General features: G+C 35.2%; 1 protein-coding gene across 1 annotated transcript in view; it reads right to left on the bottom strand.

Moving 5' to 3' along the window:
* LOC145663802 (uncharacterized) overlaps positions 1-23,493 on the bottom strand; it is a 107,073-nt gene extending 83,580 nt beyond the window's left edge. Inside the window, exons 1-2 of the mRNA XM_081729891.1 lie at positions 23,356-23,493; positions 13,028-13,087 (exon numbers count right to left, since the gene is read on the bottom strand). Of these exons, the coding sequence (XP_081586017.1) occupies positions 13,028-13,072 (45 nt within the window). The 5' untranslated portion in view covers positions 13,073-13,087; positions 23,356-23,493. The remainder of the gene's footprint in view (positions 1-13,027; positions 13,088-23,355) is intronic.
* Positions 23,494-23,925: the final 432 nt, after the last annotated feature.

The raw sequence follows: 23,925 nt of genomic DNA, 5'->3' as shown, positions 1-23,925 counted from the left end.
TAACGTTTCTTTTAGTATCCTGAGTGCATAAAGTCTGGAATTTAATTTTACTATTATTTCTTTAACGTGGGTTTCCCAAGTTAGATTTTCATTTATATGTAATCCTAAAAATTTAATTTCATGGGTGAAATCTAGTTTTAGATTGGTCAATTTATTTTTGGTTTCTTTTATTTTCGTGTTTTGTTTTGTGTGAAAAAGTAGGTATTTCGTTTTTGTGTTGTTTATGCATAAGCAGTTACTTTCGAACCATTTTTTGGCTTGATCCAATACTCTACATGTGTTGTTCCTTAGCTCACTTACGGTTTTACCCTCTACAATTACGCTTGTGTCATCTGCATATAAAATTACTTCAAAATTCTTCAATATTCCAGGAAAATCATTTATATACAGTAGAAATAGGATTGGACCTAATATTGAGCCCTGAGGCACGCCGTTGCGGACTTGTCTTGGGTTTGATAAATATGTTTTTACATTCCCATTTTGTATGTGGGAGACTTCAACTGCTTGCGTCCTCCCCTGTAAATAGGTTTCCATCAGCTGTAGCACTTTTCCCCTTATGCCATAATGCTCAAGTTTTCGTAAGAGTATTTTGTGGTTAACTAGATCGAAAGCTTTGCTTAAATCATAGAAAATGCCTAAGATTAGTATTTTATCGTTTAGCCCTTTTAGTATGTTTTTTATAAGCGTATATGTTGCCGTAGTTGTGTTTTTTCCAGTTACAAAACCGTGTTGTTCATGGCATAGTATCTGCTGTTTGTTCAAGAAATTTATTAGTCTCTTTTTAATTAGTTTCTCAAATATTTTATTTATTGGGTGTAAGAGTGATATCGGTCTGTAATTTTGTATCAATGTTCTGTCTCCCTGTTTAAAGATTGGTTTTATTTTAGCTTCTTTTAATTTTGTTGGATATTTTCCTGTATTGAGACTTTCATTAAATAGGTATGTAAGTATAGGTACTAAATTCTGGCTGTTCTGCTTGATTATTTCAATTGGAATTTCGTCGCTTGTAGCTTTATTTGGGTTTAATCTATTTATTTCATAAAATACCTCATGTTCTATTATCGGCATGAGGAACATAGTTTTGCATGTCCTAGGTTTAAAATTTCTTAATAGTTCAATAGCCTTTTCGCTATCTTGCGTCTTATTCGTTAATTTATCTGCAATATCGATAAAGTAATCATTAAATATTTCTGCTATTTGGTCAGGATTCGTGATCTGTATCTGATTGACGTAAAGACTAATATTGTTTTGTGTACGTTTATTTTCCCTTCGTGTATTTTGATTAACTACCTTCCACAATGTTTTTGTTTTGTTATTTGCTGTCATTATTTTGTTTGTGTAGTAACCTTGTCTAATATTACGTAATTTTCTTTTGTATTGATTTATAAATACTTTATTTAGTGTTTTATTTAGTGTAGTATTTCCTGTTTGTTGGGAGTTTTTCAGTAAACGTCTTTTTATTTTGCTGAGTTCCCTAACTTCTGGTGTCACCCAACATTTTTTAGTGTTTTTTGTATTATTTTTTATTATTATTTTCGGGAAGGATACGTCAAAAATACAGTGAATACGATCAAAAAAGGCGTTATATTTTTCGTCAGTTGTGGATTTGTTATACACGTCCACCCATGTTTCGTTTGTTACTAATCTCGTAAATTTCTCTTTATGTCTTAGCCTGTAGTTTCTGATTGTGCGTGTTTTGTGAGTATTGTCAATTTTTTGTTGTGTTTCTATGTACATCATCTGGCATGTGTGATCAGATAGCCCATCAATTATATCATATTTGATGTCATCTTTTACATTAGTAAACACATTGTCAATAGCCGTTTTTGAGTGCGTGGTTATTCTAGTGGGTTTATTTATGATGTATGTTATGTTATACATGTTTAGAAGTGTAATTGCGCGTTCTTTTTCTGAGGAGTTTTTTAGGAAATCTATATTGAAATCTCCGCATATTATAATTTTTTTCTTATGTATATTCCGTATGCCCTCTAGAAACATTTTGAGTGAATTAAAGAAGGTGTCAAGAGATCCCCGTTGGCTACGATATATTACAGCTATTATTAAATTTAACTTTTCTATAGTAATGACTGCACTTTCATAAGCGAACTCGGTACTTCGCATGTCTATTTTTTTAACATCTTGTGTCAAGTTTTCTTCGACTAGGATTACTGATCCTCCCCTGCTGTTTATTTCCCTACAGAAGTGACTAACTACTTCATAGTTTTGAATTTTTATTTGTTCAATATTTTCTTTTGTTAACCAATGTTCGGTCAGGCACACGATTTGCGGTTGTTTGTCTATTGTATGTAAGAATTAAATTCGTAGTCGAAAGACATCATCTTGGATTGGGTTTCAATTTAGCGACCTCTTAAGCAGCGAGGCTATATGAGAAGTGGGATCCAAACTGCATGAGCTCCTGCCGAGAACCGAACAGGATGTCCCGCGCCAGAGAAGCGTACGGTGACCATATAGCCACGGAGGAGCTCTCATCATTTGCGAATTCTGATTAGGAAGTATTGGATTTAAATAGCTTTTTCTCTATGTACTGAAAATTAATTATGAATTTTAATTAGGAAATAATATCTCGTTTTGTGCAATAGAAAATATTAATTTAGCTGAAATCATGTATTGTATAGAAAGACTGAAACTAGATTGGAATGATGATTTCTGGTGAGTCTGCCAGCAAACCTCAGAAACGACCCGAGAGGACAACACAAGAACAGGTTTTCTCTTCTGAAAACAATAAAACCAGAACGGGGAGAAGGCCTGGAAAGGGCAAGAGACCACCTGCTGCTTGAAAACTCTTTCATCTGAGCCGTTTTTACGCGCCGTATTTACGCTCGAAGTTAAAAGCAGACAGACCTTTCCAGCGTATAAAAATTCGTTACGTAATCTTACGCCAGGTCCCATACACTAACGTATTGACAGCTTCTAACAAGACTAGCGTATGAAATTTTATGGTTACGACCGAAAAATACATCAATGTATGGCCGACTTAAATGTGCAATGCGCATTTCCTGAGCAGTTGTCAGTCTTTTAACTCGCCCCAACTGAGACAATATTCTCTGTAATTATCTTTTGATTCTAATTGTACTGAATGAGACATGACAGAGACATGGACACAGAAAGATCGAGGACAGTTAAAATCACAGAGAATCTCCACTGCGGATGAAACCTCGGACCCATACACCAAAAACCCACCCACCAGCCACTATAGCAGCTTAATTTCCTTTAATTAGTTGCAACAGCGACACCCGACTGTGTAGTCATCTTTTTTGATTGCAATTCAACTTAAGCATACACGTTAGTGACAAACAGAAATGTAACGGACAGTCCAAATCACAAAGTATCTCTTACCAGGAATCAAGGCCGGGACCCCTTATACAAAATGCTCACGTACTAGCGACTAGATTAACGCGAAGTCTGAAAGGGAGGGTTTATAGATATTGTAGATAAATGTGCAAAAAGGACTTTCAGAAGATTACAATATTAGTTTAGGACCATTTTAACTCTTATACACTCCGAGGATTACAATATTTGCTTTAGACCATTTTAACTCTTATACCCTTTGATGTCTGCCCCCATTCAAGATAAATACATAGAATAAGAATTCATTCATCTATACGAAAGCTTGCTCAAAAGAAGAAGGGAAACTTGATGTTCATGACTGCATCACTTGCTCGCATCAGACATACGTTATAAAGGCTGTAAAAAAACGCATAGTACTCATGTTAATATCACCTTCCAGTACAAATACAAACTGATATTTAAGCAGGTATATAGTCTTAAAGTAGCTAGGCGGTGATCGTAGGAAATGCTGTCATAATCATGTGTCTGTCAGAATCGCATGCTAGGGCTATGTTTGATGAACCAAGGGTAGGTTATCAAACGAGAGTAGAAGGTGTATAAAGTGACTAGAATACACCTGATTCATGTTATGAAAGTGTGTTATCCTCCTCGAAGATGAAATCGCAAAAAGTTGTTCAAATATTTATAGAGATGACAATTGAGGATGAAAGCACCCATAGCGGAACAACAGATGTGTGAGATATGTAGCTTAATGCCCTATAGTAAAATTTTGGTATTCATCCTATATGCGAAATTCATACACACTCAATAGTCGCCATTGTGTTAAAGGGAAAACGACAATATTATCGAAATATCAGCATCCTCCATGTGCCTAGTCAATGACGAAGATCCTGTAAGCGATGAACAGATGGAGAAAAATCGTAGGAAAAGAACATAAACGTGCGATTCAATAGTAGATTGGTTACTGTTCGTGCGTTCACGTGGGCCCACACATGTTCCAATGAAGTTGGTAGTGATCGTCCTATCAATTATGGTTATCCGCACGTGTCTTACTTACGACTTACAGCGAATAACTATATACATCATTACCCACGAGAATGGTCTATAAATAAATACGTAAAATAGTGGTAAAATTCAGAGCAATATTTTAGTTTACCTTTAATAATTCAAGTAATAAATTACTTTCTGTAGAAAGGAAATAAATATATCTGGAAAAATTATCTGTTTTTGCTTTAGAGATGAAAAGAGTTGAAAATTAAGTATATGTAAACAGTTACTGTAAGCAATAATGAAAGTGATGTTTAATTTTGTATAGGTGAAAATTCTTTGCATCTCTAACGTTAAATAAACCACCTGTAGACCTTGTAAACAAATTTTATATTTAACTCAATTGTCATGACGAGGTACAGCACTTTTTAATAAAAACACTGTATAAACTGTAAAGTTTCAATACTATAATAGTATCTTCACCAGACTTCACACACTTATCTAGAATGTTGTTTCTACTCTTTCTACATCTCGTGATGTAGCTCAAGGTTGTGGTTGCAATGAGGTACCTAAAAGAACGCCAAAAGCGATTCAACTAATGTAATGTCGTATAATGCATTGCCCTTCTTCCTAAGATGCCACTATTGATACATAATGGGTTGTAATAACTTTATCAAAAACTTGGTATGTATAAGCTTTAATGTATGTCATTTTAACGAACATTCCTAAGACATTATAATATTTATATGCCATTAAATTGTATCATTGTGACTCTATATTACGTTTGCAATTGTAAAAAAGACACAGTACATTTTTTCTAAAAGAAAGTGACTGAATGAGAAATGGAAGAAAAAAACATGTTGATTTCGAAGTTATGACTACTTACTTTATAAATTTATAGTTTACAACTATTCTCAGGTTATCGAAATGAATAATGAAAAATATATAACTAGTTAGTAAATAAAGAAATATGAGTCGAAATGTTAAGTTTTGTATAAATAAATTTATAAGTACAGAAAAGGGAACATGTCATACACATCGTTATTTTAGAGAACCTAACCTATTCATTGAAAAACCATAAAGTAAAAATTGTATGTAAGAGAATAACACTTACACAAATAATAAGAGAATATATATACTTTATATATGCTGTATTATAAGTAGGCAATTTGTGATACTTTTATTGAAGTTATAGCACTTGTTCCAAAGGATCAATCTATATATGCCCATGAATATATTATAATGAAAGAAATACAAAAGAATACGAAGATAAATATGTGAGTAATGTATTGGCTTATTGTATATTATTTAATTTTAAAAAGACTGTAAATGTATGTAGAGGAAATATTATCTTGTAAAGGACAAACTGCGTTTCTTTACTAATATGACCGCAAAGGGGGTAACCGTGGCTAATATTGTGGAAAAGCGGGTCTTTGGGGAGCCAGTTTATTTCTTTTCTTTGTTTATTTTGTTTATTCCGTTATGAGAGCTCCTCCGTGGCTACGCGGTTAGCGTACGCGCCTTTGGCGTGGGAGACCCGAGTTCGATTCCCGGCGGGAGCTCATGTGGTTCGGATTCCACGTTAATCAGTAGGTCCACGTCTCATATAGCCTCGCTGCTGAAAGGGACGCTAAACTAAAATCAACTCAACTCAATTTATTCCGTTATGAGTATTTCAAGTTTGAAGTTACCGACGAAGTGCCTGTGGTGCATCATCATGTAAGTAGCCCACTATGAGAGGGATACACTTTACACAAAAGCTCTTTCAATTTTCAAATTTAAAAGTAGTAGAAGAAATAATAAAGAAAAAGGACTTGAACCATATAAATATTGTTACTTGACTATTTCAACAAAAACGAAGTTGCAACTGTGCTGACGACCTTTACGGGGATGGAGATTTCACAAGTTTGGTTGGACCTCGCATAGAATTTGTGTGAAAGACCATGAAATATACGAGCAGCTCTGTCTATGGCTGACCTAATTCATTAAGCGGGTGTCTGCTTCTATTTTACATTTTCGAAATAAACCAATATATGTATTCCTTATTATAAAAAAAATGAAATTAAATTAAATATTTGAGTTTTACGTCCCGGTTATGCCAAAGGAGACGGTGATAATGAGAGATGAGTGAAATGGTGGAATGAAGAAAGTGGGAGGAAACAGGAGAACCCCGAGAAAACCCACGAGCACGGTGTTTGTCCACCACAAAGTTCACTTGGCGGGGGCTGGGATCGAACGCGGGACCCCAAGCACCAGAGGTGAACGCTCTACCACTGAGCCACCGCGCCCCCTTTTCCTTATTATAAGTAGAAAAATACAGTCGGTAAAAGTTAATAATAAAAAGCCTTGAACAAGAATCCATAATCTTTAACAGAAAATGGATAAGGAAAGTAAGAAGAAACGCAATTATTTTAGCAATAATAACATTGTTAATAAGTAGGCAGTAGTTAGTATAATCATGACTTGTTTGCAAACACGTATCTTGAGATCTTTTTTGAGTACTCTATTTAGAACGTTTAGAATATATAGTTTTTTTTCTATATAATTTATTAAGAGTCAGGTTTGCGGGGTTCTAGATTGTAGGAACTTTGCCCATATTACAAGTAACTTTTGTCCTCTTGACCTGATTTACAGTCGTGAAATTTAAAATCGAAAGTAATAACAGAAAAAAAATATTTTACAACTATAAATTTTGGTATTTATTTTTTATACGATCTTGTACTTGGTGAGAAATTCTAGTTTGTAATTGTGAAAGTTGTGAATATTTGAAAGAATGTGAAGAAATATTTTCATAGCCTTGTAAAATATAAAGTAAATATTTTAAGTAAACACTTTTGTAATTTTCTTTAAAAAGATTCTAAAGTGACGGCTTATATTTTGATGTCCCTATTCAAATTACCCGTTCCGAAAACAGGTTCGTATTCATTTTAACCAATTTGAAAATACTTATTACCAAGACGTTTTAATTAACTTGATTGTTATTACCTACGATTACAACTATCATATTCGAAAAAGTGTATGTGTCACCTTACGAAAAGACAAGGAAACTCTGCTAGTTCACTACTGCCAGAACAATGAATGAAAGCTGTCACTGATTATTGGCAACAAAAGATACAGTTGTTAGTGCAGCATATATTTTTTTTTATATATAAACTAAACTTGTATTCGAGCATCTCATTTTATTTGGTTCGATGTGATTTATCGATTTATACATATATAATGTGTTTGACAATGTTATTTTTAAAGGAAGAAAATCAATCAACAGTGTGGACTATATCTCATTAACTGAGTAATGTAGTCTTAGAATTGGTGTAATAAAGATCTTAATGACAGCGACGACGACTTCTGTATAATTTTGGGGAGGTATTGAAATATGTGTATATCCTTGTCACAAATTCGAATAAAGATATCTACATCCAGGGAGGCCAGTTCCAAGATCAGTGTGCATGGTTAATGACGATATAATTCAATTTCACTTTTATATCAGTAAGTAGCTGTAACAGAGCATCAATGTTCATATCTACGAGTTTACATGGGTTTTACACGCATGTATAACATTTTGTTTACCTCAATATTATCAATGGAATGATATATGTCTCGTCATTGGAAGACTGTTAGAACTACGCGTTTCATTCTTGGAAATATGTGTGTCAGTGTTAAGAGAAATCAAGTAACAAAACGTACAATCCGATTGTTAACAGTTAATATTTTTCACTTTAGAAATCTGTAATCAGGATCACAAAATTATTACAAAATCACTAAGCATACAAGTTACAAAACACCAGTTACTAATGTGTATTTACTAATAGATGCGAAGTGAACTCAATTATACTAATTTTCCTTTTATATGAACTAATCTTGGATCATATTCAATCCACTTTAAACGTATTAACTACATAAAGAGAAACTTACTCTGAAAATTATTTGTTGGCTATCGAATAATTACAACAAACATTAGTCTTTTCGGGTTCGATTCCCAGTAAGAGGGCATTAAAATTCAATCGCGTTACGTCACGTCTCATATAACCTATGTACAGCAATGGGATACTAAACTCCAACAACCAACATCAGTAAACATTCATTTTGAAACATAACTGCGAATTAATTAAAGTAAAACACATCAAAATTAAAGTACCCTTTTCTGCTTTCTTTCATAAATAATTCTTCTTCTTTTTCGTAATATTGTGGGATGATGATTGAAGAATACATCTAAAATAAAATGATAGTTCGGTGACTTATCCGTTGGCAGATTTGTCCACTGGCAGATTTGGTAATTGGCGGATTTGGTAATTGGCGGATTTGGTAATTGGCGGATTTGTCAATTGGCAGATTTGTCCATTGGCAGATCTGTCCATTCTCACGATTGGCGCATTTGGTTATTTTCGCGATTGGCGCATTTGGTAATTGGCAGATTTGTCAATTGGCAGATTTGTCAATTGGCTGATTTGTCCATTTTCACAATTGGCGCATTTGGTCATTTTCGCGTTTGGCGCATTTGGTAATTGGCAGATTTGGTAATTGGCAGATTTGTCCATTTTCACAATTGGCGCATTTGGTCATTTTTGCGTTTGGCAGATTTGGTAATTGGCAGATTTGTCAATTGGCAGATTTGTCCATTGGCAGATTTGTCCATTTTCACGATTGGCGCATTTGGTAATTGGCAGATTTGTCCTAGGCCCGAAAATAGAACAAACAAAGGGCAAGAGTTATGCATGCATTCGTACAATAAAATTATTTGTAGTTGAAATAAAGCGCAGCGTAGGAAAAAATATTTAAGTCTGATTCTGTTTTTAAAGGGAATTAAGTGACACAAAATGACTTCGTTGAATGTTTGCCATGTGTTTTGAACAATATAATTAAAGACGAAATCTTAGAAGCAGAGTTTGTTTCCGTACCAGTAGACTAAACAACATGTTTCTTGTAAAGCGCAGATAATGTGATGGTCCATCTTCCCCACCCGATCATGCCCAATTAAAACAAACTGCATTACGGCAAATTAAGATCAGCTATGAGTCACATACGTGAATTTTATTATGAAAATTGAGTGCTGTCGATGGACTACAATTACGTTAAAATGTGAATTTGTCTTCTTGTATTTCTGTAGTAAAATATTTAGGTCTAATCTGTTTCATTTATTATTATTATTATTATTATTATTATTATTATTATTATTATTATTATTATTATTATTATTATTATTATTAGTAGTAGTAGTAGTAGTAGTAGTAGTAGTATTGGTAGTAATAGTAGAAAATTGGGCCTACCCTCTTGAAAATATCACCCTTCGCCACTGCATACATATTGATTAATCGTAAGTGCAAAACATCATAGGACCGCGCGAATGATTCGTTTGATGACATCAGGATATCTTCTACAAAATGGTTCCACATCATACGTAACTATACAGTAAGTATCGTTGTTGATTCGTTAATTGGCTGAATAAATTATTAGTTAATTAAATATATAATATAACATAATGAGTTCACGAAATGTCATGTTATAATAAGTTCATTGACGTTACGTATACAAGATCATACGAGTATGACCCGGTAAATGAAATGCAAGTACAATTCACAGTTAGAGTTCAATTGTCATTACATACTTTAATAAGTAATGTACGTACTTTTGAGTAATCAGAGTACATACATTGCAAGTACCGGTACTTAGGGTGTGTACATACCATTGTTGCCTAATTTCCGATACATACACGGTAAATACGTAGCCTATAATTTCAACCCTTTAAGGTATAATGTGGCAACACCGCTGTACTTGAAGCCGTGTATTACAGTAATAAACTTTAATTAAGGTATATCGCCTCAGGGAGGTCAGATTAGGCAAAAGAAATCTACTCTGACGCTTTCAAAAATATAAAATTTCAGTACACTGTATAAACATCGGTTTGAATTAGACGTGACGTTTGGTATTTTATATCAGGGTTTCTAGGCAATATCCTCCTAATCTGTGAAAGGTGTTTTTTTTTCTTTGAAGAATGTAAATGTCTATAGTTCAATGATGATTTCAGGGAGAGTCGGGCCGGAAATCGACCCGGAGCTACAAAATTTTCGCTGGAATTTTTTTTTTTTTCGATTCGACTCATCCAGGATTACCAGTACTTTTGGCAATGGCGGCGATTGGACGTAAAAGTGTGTGTGTGTGGGGGGGGAGACATGATCTGAATATTTCTATATCAATGTTAATTTTTCTGGTTGTTTCTAACAATTTGACGAAAGGTTGTATAACTATTAGGATACTATCTTTTTCAGTTAAAATACCGTATATCATATTTCATATTTTATTAAGTGACAAGAGCAACGCAAGTAGGTACTAGCCCTTTGTACTCTTAAACAACGAAGGTGTAGGAAGAGATTTGATTCCTTGCTCATGAACATCTTATAATTCTGTCTGGAAAATTGTGTGATCAGATTATTTAATAACAAATGCAAAACAAATAAATAGAAAGGATAATATTAATCATAGTAATAAATAATGAGACTTGTTTTGCAGAAGTTATATTGTAACTGGGGATTATTTAACAACTTATATTTTAATTACACATATTTTTAATTCCACACATGCTATTAAATGTATGTTTATTACTCTTAGAAAAGCAGTAAATACTACAAACATATGCTGCGACATTTAAAGAAATACTTATTTTTGCAGCTTCCCAAAACATTTTCTTTGCCGTTTTCACTTTCTTGGAATACATAAAAACTCAACAATACTTAGAGTGACTCCACACTCCAGCAGTTATACAAAATAATCTTGAATCCTAGAATTATGTTGAGTTCACTATATTTAATTTTATATACACTCGTACACCCTAAAAAAACATCGCTTTACACCCCTAAATACATCGCTTCACTCGTATATTACACTGCAAAATAATGGAAAAGTTAGTACTTATATCTTATTACTCTCTTCTTAACCCATAAGTACTCACGCGGGGTGTTCACAGACCCCCCCAAAAAGGTAACTTTTGTGTTGCCAGAAGTCCTGATGAAAAAATATTTTAAAATGTCTCAAAACGAGTACTAAAAATATAATTGCAGCAAATACTTTTAAAAACATGTCTAGAGTTACGTTACATAGTCTTAATTATTACAAAAATATATTTGTATTGCAAAAAAAAAAAAAAACTAATATCAATTTGGGGGTGTACTGGACCCCCGCTCGAGTACTGGTGTCTAGGGATGCGCACGAGAAAGATTTGAGGCTGTCTCGTCTCGAAAATGTACGGTAAAAGTGATGTCTCGACTCGAAAAACGTATATTTTTCTATTGGAAGAGCTTTGTGTCGACTCGAATTTTCTCAGGAAAATTCTGTCTCGACTCGACTCGTGCGCATCCCTAGGTGTCACATAAAAGGGCGCGAGTATTTACGGGTTTAATTAATATTCCATACTATTAGGAGAAAGAAAATACATTTTATGAACTGTCAAGTTTTGTGCAATTAAAGAATAACTTGTGAAAGACTTCATTTTTTTTTTTTTTTTCGAAATGTTTTCTCACTTAATTTCAAAGCGGCTGAATAGTACGCTGAAATTGTTGCGTTCAGATAGGTAATTTTTGGACCATTTTCCATGGCAATTAAAACGCAATTCCTGTAGGTTTCTTAACTTCACGGGAAGACAAATAACCAATACGTACTCACGCAACGGCATGTATTATATGACATCATTTTTTTCTATGAAGCAGTAATACATGCAATAACTTTACATTTCCAAATGAAACTACGTACATTAAGGGGTAACTTCAAAAAAGTGGTGACGCACTAGGGGATTCGATTGTTTTATCCAAAAAAAAAAAAAAAAAAAAATTGTGAAATGGTAACGCAAATTCAGAAGGAGCCTTCTTTGCGAATTTCTCAAAGCATCCATTCTCACCATCATGATTAATCCAATTGGGTAGAACAGCGTAATTATCTCAGCAAACTCGTCATCATCAAAAGAGCCGAACACGTATTTCAGACTTTGTCGGTTTCTTATTTTGAAAACGCCCCTGTGTAGACTATAAAGAATTACTCGACATATTGTATGTCACATCGCCATTAACAAATCACATATAATATTTTTTTAAGGTAATAAATAAAAACTTGTAGTGACTCTTCTTAAAATGTTTGGGTTGCGAACGGAGCGAGCAAGAAAATTCTTGACAAATCTATTTCTTTTCAAACCGATAACAATATTGATTTAATAGGGACCAATACGTTTTTGGGGCGATGCGTCGTTTACTCATTTCCTATACTTTTTTCTTCTTGCTCGTTCGACGCTATCAGCGCCTGGGGCGACCACCCCGCTCGGCTCCCCTAGCTACGGCTCTCGAGACTCGGGTTTGATTCCCGGCGGGGTCTCATGTGATTCGAATTCTACGTTAATCAGTAGGTCCCGCCTCGCTCATATGGCCTCGCTGCTGAAAGGGACGTTAAAATCAACTCAACTCTTTTAACCAAACGTGTGCACTTCTTTCTTACTAGTGGTACAGTCATTTAATCTTATAACCAAATGTGAATACATCTTACTGGTTACACGGTCGTTTTATCTTTTAACCAAACGTATGCACTTTTTACTGCTGGCACGATCATTTAATCTTTTAACCAAACGTGTGCACTTCTTACTAGTGGGACGGTCGTTTAATATTTAACCAAACACCAGCACTAATTATGTATCATATATATTTAAATCAGCGCTTAACATTAGATAAACAATTGAAAGATACAGGCAAATACTTACAACATCAATGGCTCTCAGTATGAGTAGTATCAGTTTCGTTTCCATGATGTATTAATGTGTCTGCAAAAGAAAAAAATAATTAGTTCCACAATAAAATCCATGTATCGGTCTCTTGTGACCCGGAATCAGAACAATGACCCACTGACAACGAAACATTAATACACGTGCTGCTTGTACACATGGGAGATATGTAGAAAGTTGCTAATTAAATTCTATGAAACAAAAGAAACCTCTTCTTTCTCTCTTCTCAATAAATCTATAATTTTCTTTCTGCCTTGCGTACATGTGATTGTTTGTCAAAGCATACACTGAAAGATAACTGCAATGTTTATCAAAATTAAACGCGTGAGAGCCACAGAAAGAGCTTCGTCTTTTTTATGAGGTACAGCGTTTTGCTATATATATTAGACACTTGCTTCGGCCAGGCCCGATAACTTTTTTTTTTAAATTTTTGGCCCAAGCCCGGCCCGGGCCCGATAAATTTTAGAAGTTTTTGGCCCGACCGCGGCCCGATAAATTTTTTAAAAAATTTTGTTTGAGCCCCAATCTTTCTCAAAATTTAGTATTAAACTTGACCTAACCCTCAGAAACATTTTCTAAACTCTGGTTCACAACCTGACGCTTGCCTCCCGAATAGTACCATGGCTTCCTAGAACTTTGCCTGTCATCGAGAGAACAAAAACTCCATTTCCTGTAACAAAAATCTAACTTAATTGATTTTTAGCATAAAGTGAAAATGGCAATATAGTTTAGCGACAGGCAAAACTTTCACACCCCTTCTTGTCATATTTTGGTCTCAGTGAAGGTCAAGGTCAGAGCTCAATTTACCGCGCAATGCCTCCGTTTCTCTATGGTGAAAGTGAAGCCGCTAAACAACACAAACTGTAAATAGCTATTGAATTCTTTGTAACATTCTTCACGGGCACACTTCTTTCACGTTTGGCTTTATTCCAATTATCGTTTAACGAAAGTCAATAATTATTAAAGAATTGCAATTAATCGGCCCCAGCCCGGCCCGACCTAAAGAGAAATCAGGTGTTTATGAAACTTTACTATTTGAATAAGTTCATTTTTTGTCATTGACTTGTTGAAACCTGGAATATTATTCTTCTGTAACCAATCTAAAATTTCTGCTTTTTCGTTGATGAGTGTATTTGTAGTTTGCATAGTTGTACTGAATGATAGGACGCATTGTCCATCAAAATGACGGCGTTGGGCTTTATGTTTGATAGGAGTGAATTGACAAATTAATTATAAATTTTTTCCTCTGTCATTCTTTCATAATAGTCATTAGTTTTTGTTGACTCAAACAGCAGTAAGACATTCGGTATGAAACCCTCATATGAACCTACATGTAACAGAATGAGACGGCTGCCCTTTCCAAGAAGTGTTTTTGTTATGCCTGTAATGGTATTATCCGTCCACCGCTGCGTACTAGTATGATTTGCATTAACCCATGTTTCATCTATTCACAGGACGTTTTCTCGATGCTCTTGTAAAGTACCCCGCAAATACTGGCATCTTTTGGCAACATCTGTTCTTTCCAACAGAACTTTTCGCCCAGAATACTTCTTCCACTTGAACCCAAGACCCTTCAATACCAACGATAAAGTAGTTTTACCCCCATCGAACGAACCGTTATCCTTAAGTGAAACAAGTAGTTTTTTCCGGGTGGGGAAATTCTTTCACTGGAAGTAGTTACAAAGATACCGGCGGATGGCATCTTTTTGAAATGCATCCAGATTTGTCACTCTTGATGGTCTACTTTTTATTTTTCCCGGAATTCTTAACACCTCTGAAGGCTCATTCAAATTTTCTGGGCAACTTTCTTTAATGATCCTTGTCACTGTGGCTGTTCCGATATCCAGAGCTGCAGACGCTCTACACAACTTTAGAAAGTTGAAGTAATGGTCCTCCATTTTCCCTTTCTGTCTCAAAATATTCCCGCAAATTATACACAAGTCCCCGAGATTGACTATTTAAAACAAGATGTTTCTCTTTTCTACTTGGAGATCCAGATGCCATTTTCTCTCAACGTCCACGTTTGTACCAATCAACAAAAAAAGTTAAGTCACCCACATAACACGCTAAAGCGGAAGTTCTAAACAAAAGATAAGTTTTGAGTGAACAGACGGCAAAAGGGTGGGAGTGAGTGAGTCAGAGTTTGGCAATGTGCGGTGGTTACCATGGGGACGCGACAGGTTCTGAGCTTAGGGTTGATTGACCTGCTGTCTTCTGCTCGCTCGCCGTGGCCTTGTGCAAAGCTGCCAGAAATCATCGTTCACCGGCCAGGGTATAGGCACGTGTTCTTCCGCCTTCGCCACGGAGGCGATGAAGAAAAGCTCGCTTGTAGAGGGATATATCCTTGAGGTCTTTTCAGTTTTGCCAATCAGAGTGCTCCTTTAACGGTGTATATCCGACGATAATCGTTTCGGATCAGATAAAATGCGTTCGACATGTAATTTCATAATAAAATCACGCGCATCTATTTGCTTTATATCATAGTTCTCTCACATTCAATTTCTAATGATCTGCGACAGTTGCCACTAAATTCATACAATTATACAAACTCATCTCAAGACTTTTCACTTCATGATGTAGAGGAAGGGTTACTCTTGATCCCCAGAGCTCACTTTAGGAGCAGTTCGTCAGGAAAAAAATAATAATAACCGCATGCACATGACTGGCGATAGCTCGTGTTGGTCTCATCGCAATTCCCCGCGACGCGACGAATCGAAGGAGAAGGACCTAGCTTAGGGTTGCCATGTTACCCGATTTTAGCGGGTACCGCCCGATTTTCACGCTCTATATTCGTCCCCTGCTTAATCATATCTTAATCACGAAAAACCACCCGCTTTTTTTGGATCGGAGAAAAACCTAAGACGACTTTGTTGATAAAGTTTTGTTATATTCACAACACTTTTGTTGAAAGAATATTTTTCCTGCTAAATGTCTAGTGGACAGATGACAGAAACAAGATGAACGTAGAAATTGACAAATTATTACTATTGGTTTTGTACAATATGAAAGAGTATCCATCATAGAATTTTATGATAAGATTTTATGCAATCGAGATTTTTAAAAGAAAGTTAAAGGGACTGAAAAATATGTAAAAAAAAAAAAAAAAGTGTCATAATCATACACATTTTGGTTCAACTCATGAATACTAATGTATGATCTCATGGGTGCGTATTTCTTAGACTAGGTAAAAACACAGACTTGTTCAGCTGAACTGGACAGAATGGTCATCAATGTGTTCACCTAACCTTTATATATTCAGAAATGATTGCAAATTTAATTACGGTATCTTTAGCATTTTGTTTAGATTAGGTTCATTGTTAATAATTTTCTTTTAAAATGTGTATGCTGTATTTGATATATTGTGAAAGCTTGGTAATTTTGTATGTTAGTACGATTTCAATTAACAATCTTTAAGAATGATTAGAAATTTTATAAGAGATGGACTAAGACTGCTAAATATATTTTACCTTTCTTATGATGAAAATTTAGAAATTACTTTGTGTTTCTTAAAGAGGAAACCGTATGAACAATATTTGACATATATCACTAGCTTAAAAAAAAAAAAAAAAAAAATTGCATTACAGGCATTCTTACAATTACAGGTATCTGACTGTAAAACTTTACAATTCAAGACTCAAATTTGTTGAACTTAATAAAATATTAAAGGCAAGAACTAAATTTGCTTTACTTTAGTTCCGTTAGAAAAGTACATTGAAATTGTCACTTAACAAAGAAATGTTTGTAAAATGTCCGAAGGATGCAAGTCAGTGTATGTAATACATAAGTTCACATAAGTACTTACGGTTTAGAATCCCTGCTCTTCTAATTTTAAAATATGGCAACCCTATAGTAACTTCAACACCCCTGACTGTAGATATCTGTTTCGACTCACACTAGCGGCAATCCTTCGACGCGTCTCTATATCGAAGACCGACATTACCGGCAAGTGGACCACTAGGTGTTAGCGACGTTTACAGCATGAGCATATAACGATAAACCAAACAGAACTGCATCAAATCTTAAGCGAACCTGAACTAGGGAAACTTAACGTGTCTTTTATCAACTGGCGAATGTTAAGGGAATTTATTTCCATTCTTACGCATACGTTTGTGTGAAATTGATTTGCAGTTTGCTTTTCTAACCTTGTACTTCGAACTTTTCTTTAAATTCATAGGTAAAAGTTGTATATTAATGTTTAGGTCGCAAGGAAGTATCATTTTTATTTAGGAATCTCTTAATATTAATATAGTGGGTCTAATTCATTTGTTGGTATTCCGGGGAGGATTTTTACGAAATTAGTTCAGTGTCTGTGTGGTATGTTGTCATTTTAAAATTATTAGCCATAGTCAATATTTATCATAATAGTAATATTATAATTATTTAGCTTGTATTGGAGATTTAGGGGCCTTGTCCCCTCAATATCTGAACTACTTGCTTTATTATTACCTTGTCATGGATGTCTATACTATTTCAGTTCTGGCTACTAGAGCCTGTCTATTTCAGGTATGCTCTCGGAAAATATGCAAACTACACTTCGGCCCCACTACCACCGCCCCAGTGTTGCCAAAATGTTGACACAAAAGGTCGCTAAACGAGAGATGAAATGACTCTAATTTTGGGTGAAAAGCCGCTAAAAAGAAAGTTATTCGTGAAATCCGTTGTCTATAAGCACTGTTTTAAAGTTGTGGATGTAAAACAAACAATATGTTCTACTTACATATTTGTCAACACGGCGCAAACAATCCTTGAATCCAGGGATCATATCACATTGTTTCGGGTACTTTTGTTTATATTTTGGAGTCAAAATAGTTCCGAAATAATTAACACTACAGTTCTTACAAAGTGCATTAAAAAAAGTACAGAATAATTAAAAGATCCCAAAGGACAAATATAACGAATACCCATTTGACTTTTATCCATACATCTATAGTTGTCTCGTTACTATCGGTAATGCTGTATTACCTGTGTCTCTCAACTGAAGCTCTGTGAACTAGAGGACATCAAGTTTGTAATCGTTCTTCATTAGAGGACAAGGGCAACAGATAAAAATGCAGAATTAGGGATGCGCACGAGACAAGATTTGAGACTGTCTCGTCTCGAAAATGTGCTGTAAAAGTGATGTCTCGACTCGCATTTTGTCAGGAAAATTCTGTCTCGACTCGTCTCGTGCGCATCTCTATGCAGAGTAGGAGGGTGGGTACGCTGCATTCCCAAACTCTTCATCACTTGCGCTAATTAAAACAAACAAACAAACAAAAAGAAAGAAAGAAACATAAAAACTGTTTTGAACTAATAATGCTTTTCTAGAGATTAACAGGTTGTTTGCAGCAAGAAGCCGCTAAATTTGTAAGTAAGTAGCTAAATCGTCATTTAAAAATCACCAAAAAAGTCGCCAATCGGAAAAATTATTTTTTGTAGCTATCGTGCAGGTCGAATCCCCAAGATTTAGCGACTTTTCCCCCAAACTGCACCGCCCTCTGGCGGATGATACCTTCCCTTTGCTTACGGAAAACAAGTCAATGACTTCAGCTGGGTTGGCAATATGTCATTCACTACTCGATTAACCTTGTGTCATTCGGTCGTTTGGTCTGTCCGTGAAATAATAATTCATTGTGGCAACGCTTCCGCATCCAACAATTGAAAGATCTTGGCCGCAGCATGTTGTTGCTCCTCTTTCGAGGGAGGTATGCGAAAACTCATATTGACAGCAGTGCCAGAAGGGGCACAGTTGAGATAGAAAGGCTCTACTTGTTTTTGTTGTTGAGGGAATAAACACTCCGAGAGAATTTTTTTTTTAGTAACTTCTCTTTCGTTAACTTCTTCGTGTTAAAATAACTTCAATATAAAAGTCAGTTTTGGTGTTTATTCATTGATTTGTATTGTTTCTCTCACTCCACTAAGAATCTTTTTATCTCAGGTTAACATATACTTTTAACCCTTAGATACACTTCCAGGGTCAAATTGACCCTGCGAGTATTTCAATTCATTTTTTCTTGCCTTCTACACCTTTTCTACAGTTGTCCTTTTATGAGTTCTCATATCATTATTTGTGCTTATAATTGCTGGTATGAAATAATATTTTTGTGTACAAATGTTTCTCTATTACGTGATATTTAACAAACACCCCTTTTTTACACTTTGTGGGTCAGATTGACCCTTACGCTTTTTGAAATCTTTCTCCTTACTACGGGAAACAAAAAAGTCATTGATAAATGAAAATTGCTTATCATTGTTGCAGCGAAGTGAAAATGAGTAATTAAATGTTTATAAAAGAAAAAGAAACGAAGAAGAAGAAAATAATATCGTTTGTTACACTGAACTTCCATATTTGTTTCAGGTGTACAGTTTCTTGTGGTTCACTGGTCGAATTTCATACATAAATCCATAATGAGTGCTTTGACAGAAGAATAAATATTGGATGAGCTGCTTGTAGAAGAAAGTGAAGATGACGAATCTGAACTTGAAACTATGACAATGTCTCCTTCGGAATCTGTCACGCCAGACTCGAGTGATGAATATCATAATGGAAGTGATAGCGAAGAAGACGTTCCCCTTGCCACTCGCTTTGTAAACCGTATGTCATCTGAACCGGATAGACATTATATTTCCAAGGACGATACTGTTTGGAGCAAGTGTCCCCCTAAATGTTCAAAGACTCGTGCCTATAATGTTATAAGAAACAATCCCGGTCCTGATAACTATGTTACTGTGACTACACCGAAAAGTGCACTTGACTATTTCCTTAGCTCTAACCTCCTGGAAGAAATTCGCCTTTGTGCTAATTTGGAAGGTACATTGGTTGCACAAGGAAAGCGCATTGCCTGGAAAGAAGTAGATACCATCGAACTGACCGTTTTCTTAGGTGTACTATTACTTGCTGGTGTTCAAAATAATTGGGATGTACCTGTGAAAGAACAATTTTTAGATTCTCGATCAAATCCCAGATTTACAGCCACTATGGGTATAAACCGTTTCCTGAACATTCTCTGTAAGATTCGATTTGCAGACAAACGTACAAGGGCTGTGAGAAGTAAGATTGATCGCCTTGCACCTAATAGTTATGTATGGAATATATAACTGTACAAGAGTTATGGTGACGAAGTTATTTGTTACCGTCGATGATCAGTTAGTACCTTACAAATGTAGGTGAGGTTTTATTCAATATATGCCACAAAAACCAAAGAAATATAAGATAAAAGTATATTGGATTTGTGACTCGAAATCTGGTTATGCGTACAAGGGCATAGTGTATACTGGTAAGGCACCTGGGGGGATACAAACACTAATCTGTCCGCCAGTATTGTCATGGAATTAAGTGCTATTTTGAATGGACATCCTGGCCGAAATATAACCACCGATGATTATTTTACAGGCTTACCTCTCGCTAAACAACTGTTGGATAAAAATATTACACGAGTTGGAACGATACGTAAACACAGAAGGGAAGTTCCTCCCACCATGATTGCTGACAAGTCTCCTGCTAAACATTTGTCTACATTTGTGTTTCTCCCTGAAGTAACATTTGTGAGCTTTGTTCCAAACAAGAATAACAGTGTTCTTCTTCTTTGTTCAATCCATCACGACGCTAGTATTGACCAGAAAAGCAATAAGAGAAAATCTGAAATAATTACATTTTATAATGATACAGAAGGTGGTGGTGACTTACTGGACGAGCTAGTTAGAACGTACACAGCCAAAAGACAAACAAAACGTTGGCCATTGGCATTATTCTTCAACATGTTGGATGTAGTAGCCACTGTAAATGCTGACACTTTGTACACATCTACATGTCCAGATTTGGAACCGAATCTCACGGATTATCGCAGAATGTTTCTGAAGGAACTTGCAGAGGAAATGATGAAACCTCTTATGGAAAGGCGAGCTTGTATTCCGAATTTGAGAGGAACTGTAGCAGATGCTTTGATAAGGTGTGGAATCAACATGTGTCAAAAACAACAACGAACGACTGTTGGAGAGCCAAAGAGAAAAATATGTTCCGTTTGGCCCATATTCTAAGGACAGAAAAACTTCAACATGTTGCTATCGTTGTCAGAAGTATATTTGCTCTTCACATACCATTTCCTTATGCGAAGACTATGTGTAACGTTGTATCAAAGAAAGTACAAGGAACATTTTGAAGTAATTAAAAGGAACATAGTACAAGAGTATTGAAAGAAGGAACAAATTTAGTACATATTTCTAGTTGAGCATTAGCCAGCACAATTGTCATTAAAAATTATGTTTAAATTCAAAGCAATAAAATTCTGACTAGTATAATATATAAAAACATTGCTATTTTTCTAAGAAAGGTAAACTAAACGTTGTTTGCTTTATATTTCATTCAATATTTACTCGATTAACTTTGTACAATTTCATGTAATAATTTATAAGACATCTAGCTTCACGTGCAATTCCAACCACTTTGTACGACTGAAAGTCAAACTTTAAACCCCTGATTGATTGTGTGCGAACCACCTAAAACCAACCTAACCATTACGACTGATTAGTGGCATGTATAAACACTAATCAATCGCAAAACTAGTGCACTTCACAGCACTAGTACAAAAAAAAAACGTAAAAAGTAGATACGTCCAGTCTGTTTCCTTGTTAAATATATGTGGGTCAAAATGACCCTGGAAGTGTAAAAATGGTGATTTTTTCCGAAGTGTAGGAAGTCTACTTAAAAAAAGTAGAGTTCCTTCGTGGCTAAGCGGTTAGCGTACGCGCCTTTGGCGTGGGAGACCCGGGTTCGATTCCCGGCAGGAGCTCATGTGGTTCGGATTCCACGTTAATCAGTAGGTCCACGTCTCATATAGCCTCGCTGCTGAAAGGGACGCTAAACTAAAAATCAACTCTTATCTTATCTTATCAATCAACTTTTAAAAAAGCGTATTCTATCTTGTTTGACAAGTTATGATTCACGCATTGTGATTGGTTAGTGACGTAATGTTGTTATTCGATGTGTCTATGTTGTCTCTTTGCTGTGGCGATTGTAGTATGAGTTACTCAGTTACGGGATACGGTTAGCACGTGGGTTTCCTTTTATTAATCACCGAAGATCGATACTATCATCTCATCGCTTTTTCTTTTTTTTTTTTGTCTTATTTGTAACGCAGATCAGTTGAAATTGGGATGCTCTCCCAGTATATGTAACCATAAATTTGAAAAATTGACGGAACAATTGTAGTGTTATTTTGGAAAACTAACGTATAAGCTCTCGAAATCTTACCTCTGACATGTATAATAAGATAGAAATACAAAAATGCAGTGTGGTCTTTACCACGTTACACTACATAATCAACCCATGATAAAATGAAGTGTTATATGAAGACAATGTACAAAGTGATCATAGAAGTGTCGCAGAGCTGTGTAACATGCAAGATACATGTTTCATGATATATGAAGTGGTTTCTTTTGGCTATCGTAGTTTATAATTATATTCACCATCGCCGACGCGCCCCTACGCTACCATGCTCCCGTTCTGACTTGATTAGATTCAATTCCTGCTGTTTGGTGCCACCTAGCACAACCTAATTGGATAAATTCTGCGTTTGGGGGGCAAATTTTTATTCTAAAAATTTATACTTCTTTGCTAAATATAGCCTAATTTTGGTTAGTTTCAGTTAGGTTAGGTTAAGTGTTTCACTTGAAGTTTAACTTTGTACTTAACTTCACGATTTGTATAGACGGGCAACCGCGTGTTTTTTTTCCCTGGTTTTGCCCCCCCCCTCTCGGCAACATTTCGTGTTCCATCCATTACACACACATTATTTCTATTCTATTCACTTCAGATATTACTCACACATTAATTACCCTTCCGTAACAACAACTCGTTTCTGCTGTATACGTTTTTTTTAAAAGCTAGTTTTGCTGCCCCCCGAATAGAGAATAAACCCTTGTTTGTTAAGTCTACATCCAGTAATGCAACTTCTCTATGAAATACTTTTTAACGTTGTAAGAGGGAAATTTCTAGTGAACATAAGCATGTTTACCTAAAATGGAATGCTATGGAAATGATTATTTGGATATTGAAACGGTATTTTGATTGTATTTTTAGAATATCTATGAAAATGAAAGTAGGAATAACGTCATAGCCTACTTAACTAGCTTTTTGGAATTAGTTCGTTTCTTTTTATTAGTTTTTAAATTAGACGATTTTCGTTAAGAAATATAATTAAATAGTCGCTGTTTCACTATTCAGATAACAGTTTGGAATTGTATTTATTTCAACGGAATAACAACTATCAAACTTTGTCTAAATTAATTTTGAAAAAACATTATGTAAGATCTGCAGAAGATTCACTTACTACTTTTGCCTTTATCCAACTTCGTAACTATTTAATGATTTAAATGTAAGATCACAATAATTGCAAATATTTCTCTTTATGCAATGAAAATGTTTTTCGTATCAATGGCAACGCTTCCTGTTCGATCTTTCTAGCTTAGTAAGGCTAGTTCTTGTATTACACTTTTCGCCTAAACGGTATTGATGATAGAAAAACAGTATTTATGTAAACTGAATGTAAAAATTAAATAGTGCACTCCTGGGTATACATTAAGAATAGTCCGTTAAATTAGAAAAAAAAAATTCTTGCGTTAAGTAATTCCCTAAGATGTTGAACCTTGTTATTACCGTATCTTTTTTAATTTTGCTCGACTGTAGCCATAGGAGCTAAATGCGCGGTTCTGATTGGTTAGAGTTATCCGTTTCTCTCCACGTAGCATACATACATAAAAATCAAACGCCTCTTGCTGTCGGTCCTCGTGGCCAAGGGCGCCGATTTCTCTGTAAATTTGGGGGGCCCATTCAGATGCAGAAGGTATATATATATATTAAGACAAATTGCACTCAAATTACGCCAAATATTGTATATTCA

Source organism: Thermobia domestica, chromosome 11, assembly GCF_964235325.1.
Source record: "Thermobia domestica chromosome 11, izTheDome1.hap1.1, whole genome shotgun sequence".
NCBI classification, from domain to species: domain Eukaryota; kingdom Metazoa; phylum Arthropoda; class Insecta; order Zygentoma; family Lepismatidae; genus Thermobia; species Thermobia domestica.
Note: the sequence above shows the minus strand (reverse complement) of the source record. Positions and strands in the feature narration are given on the sequence as shown.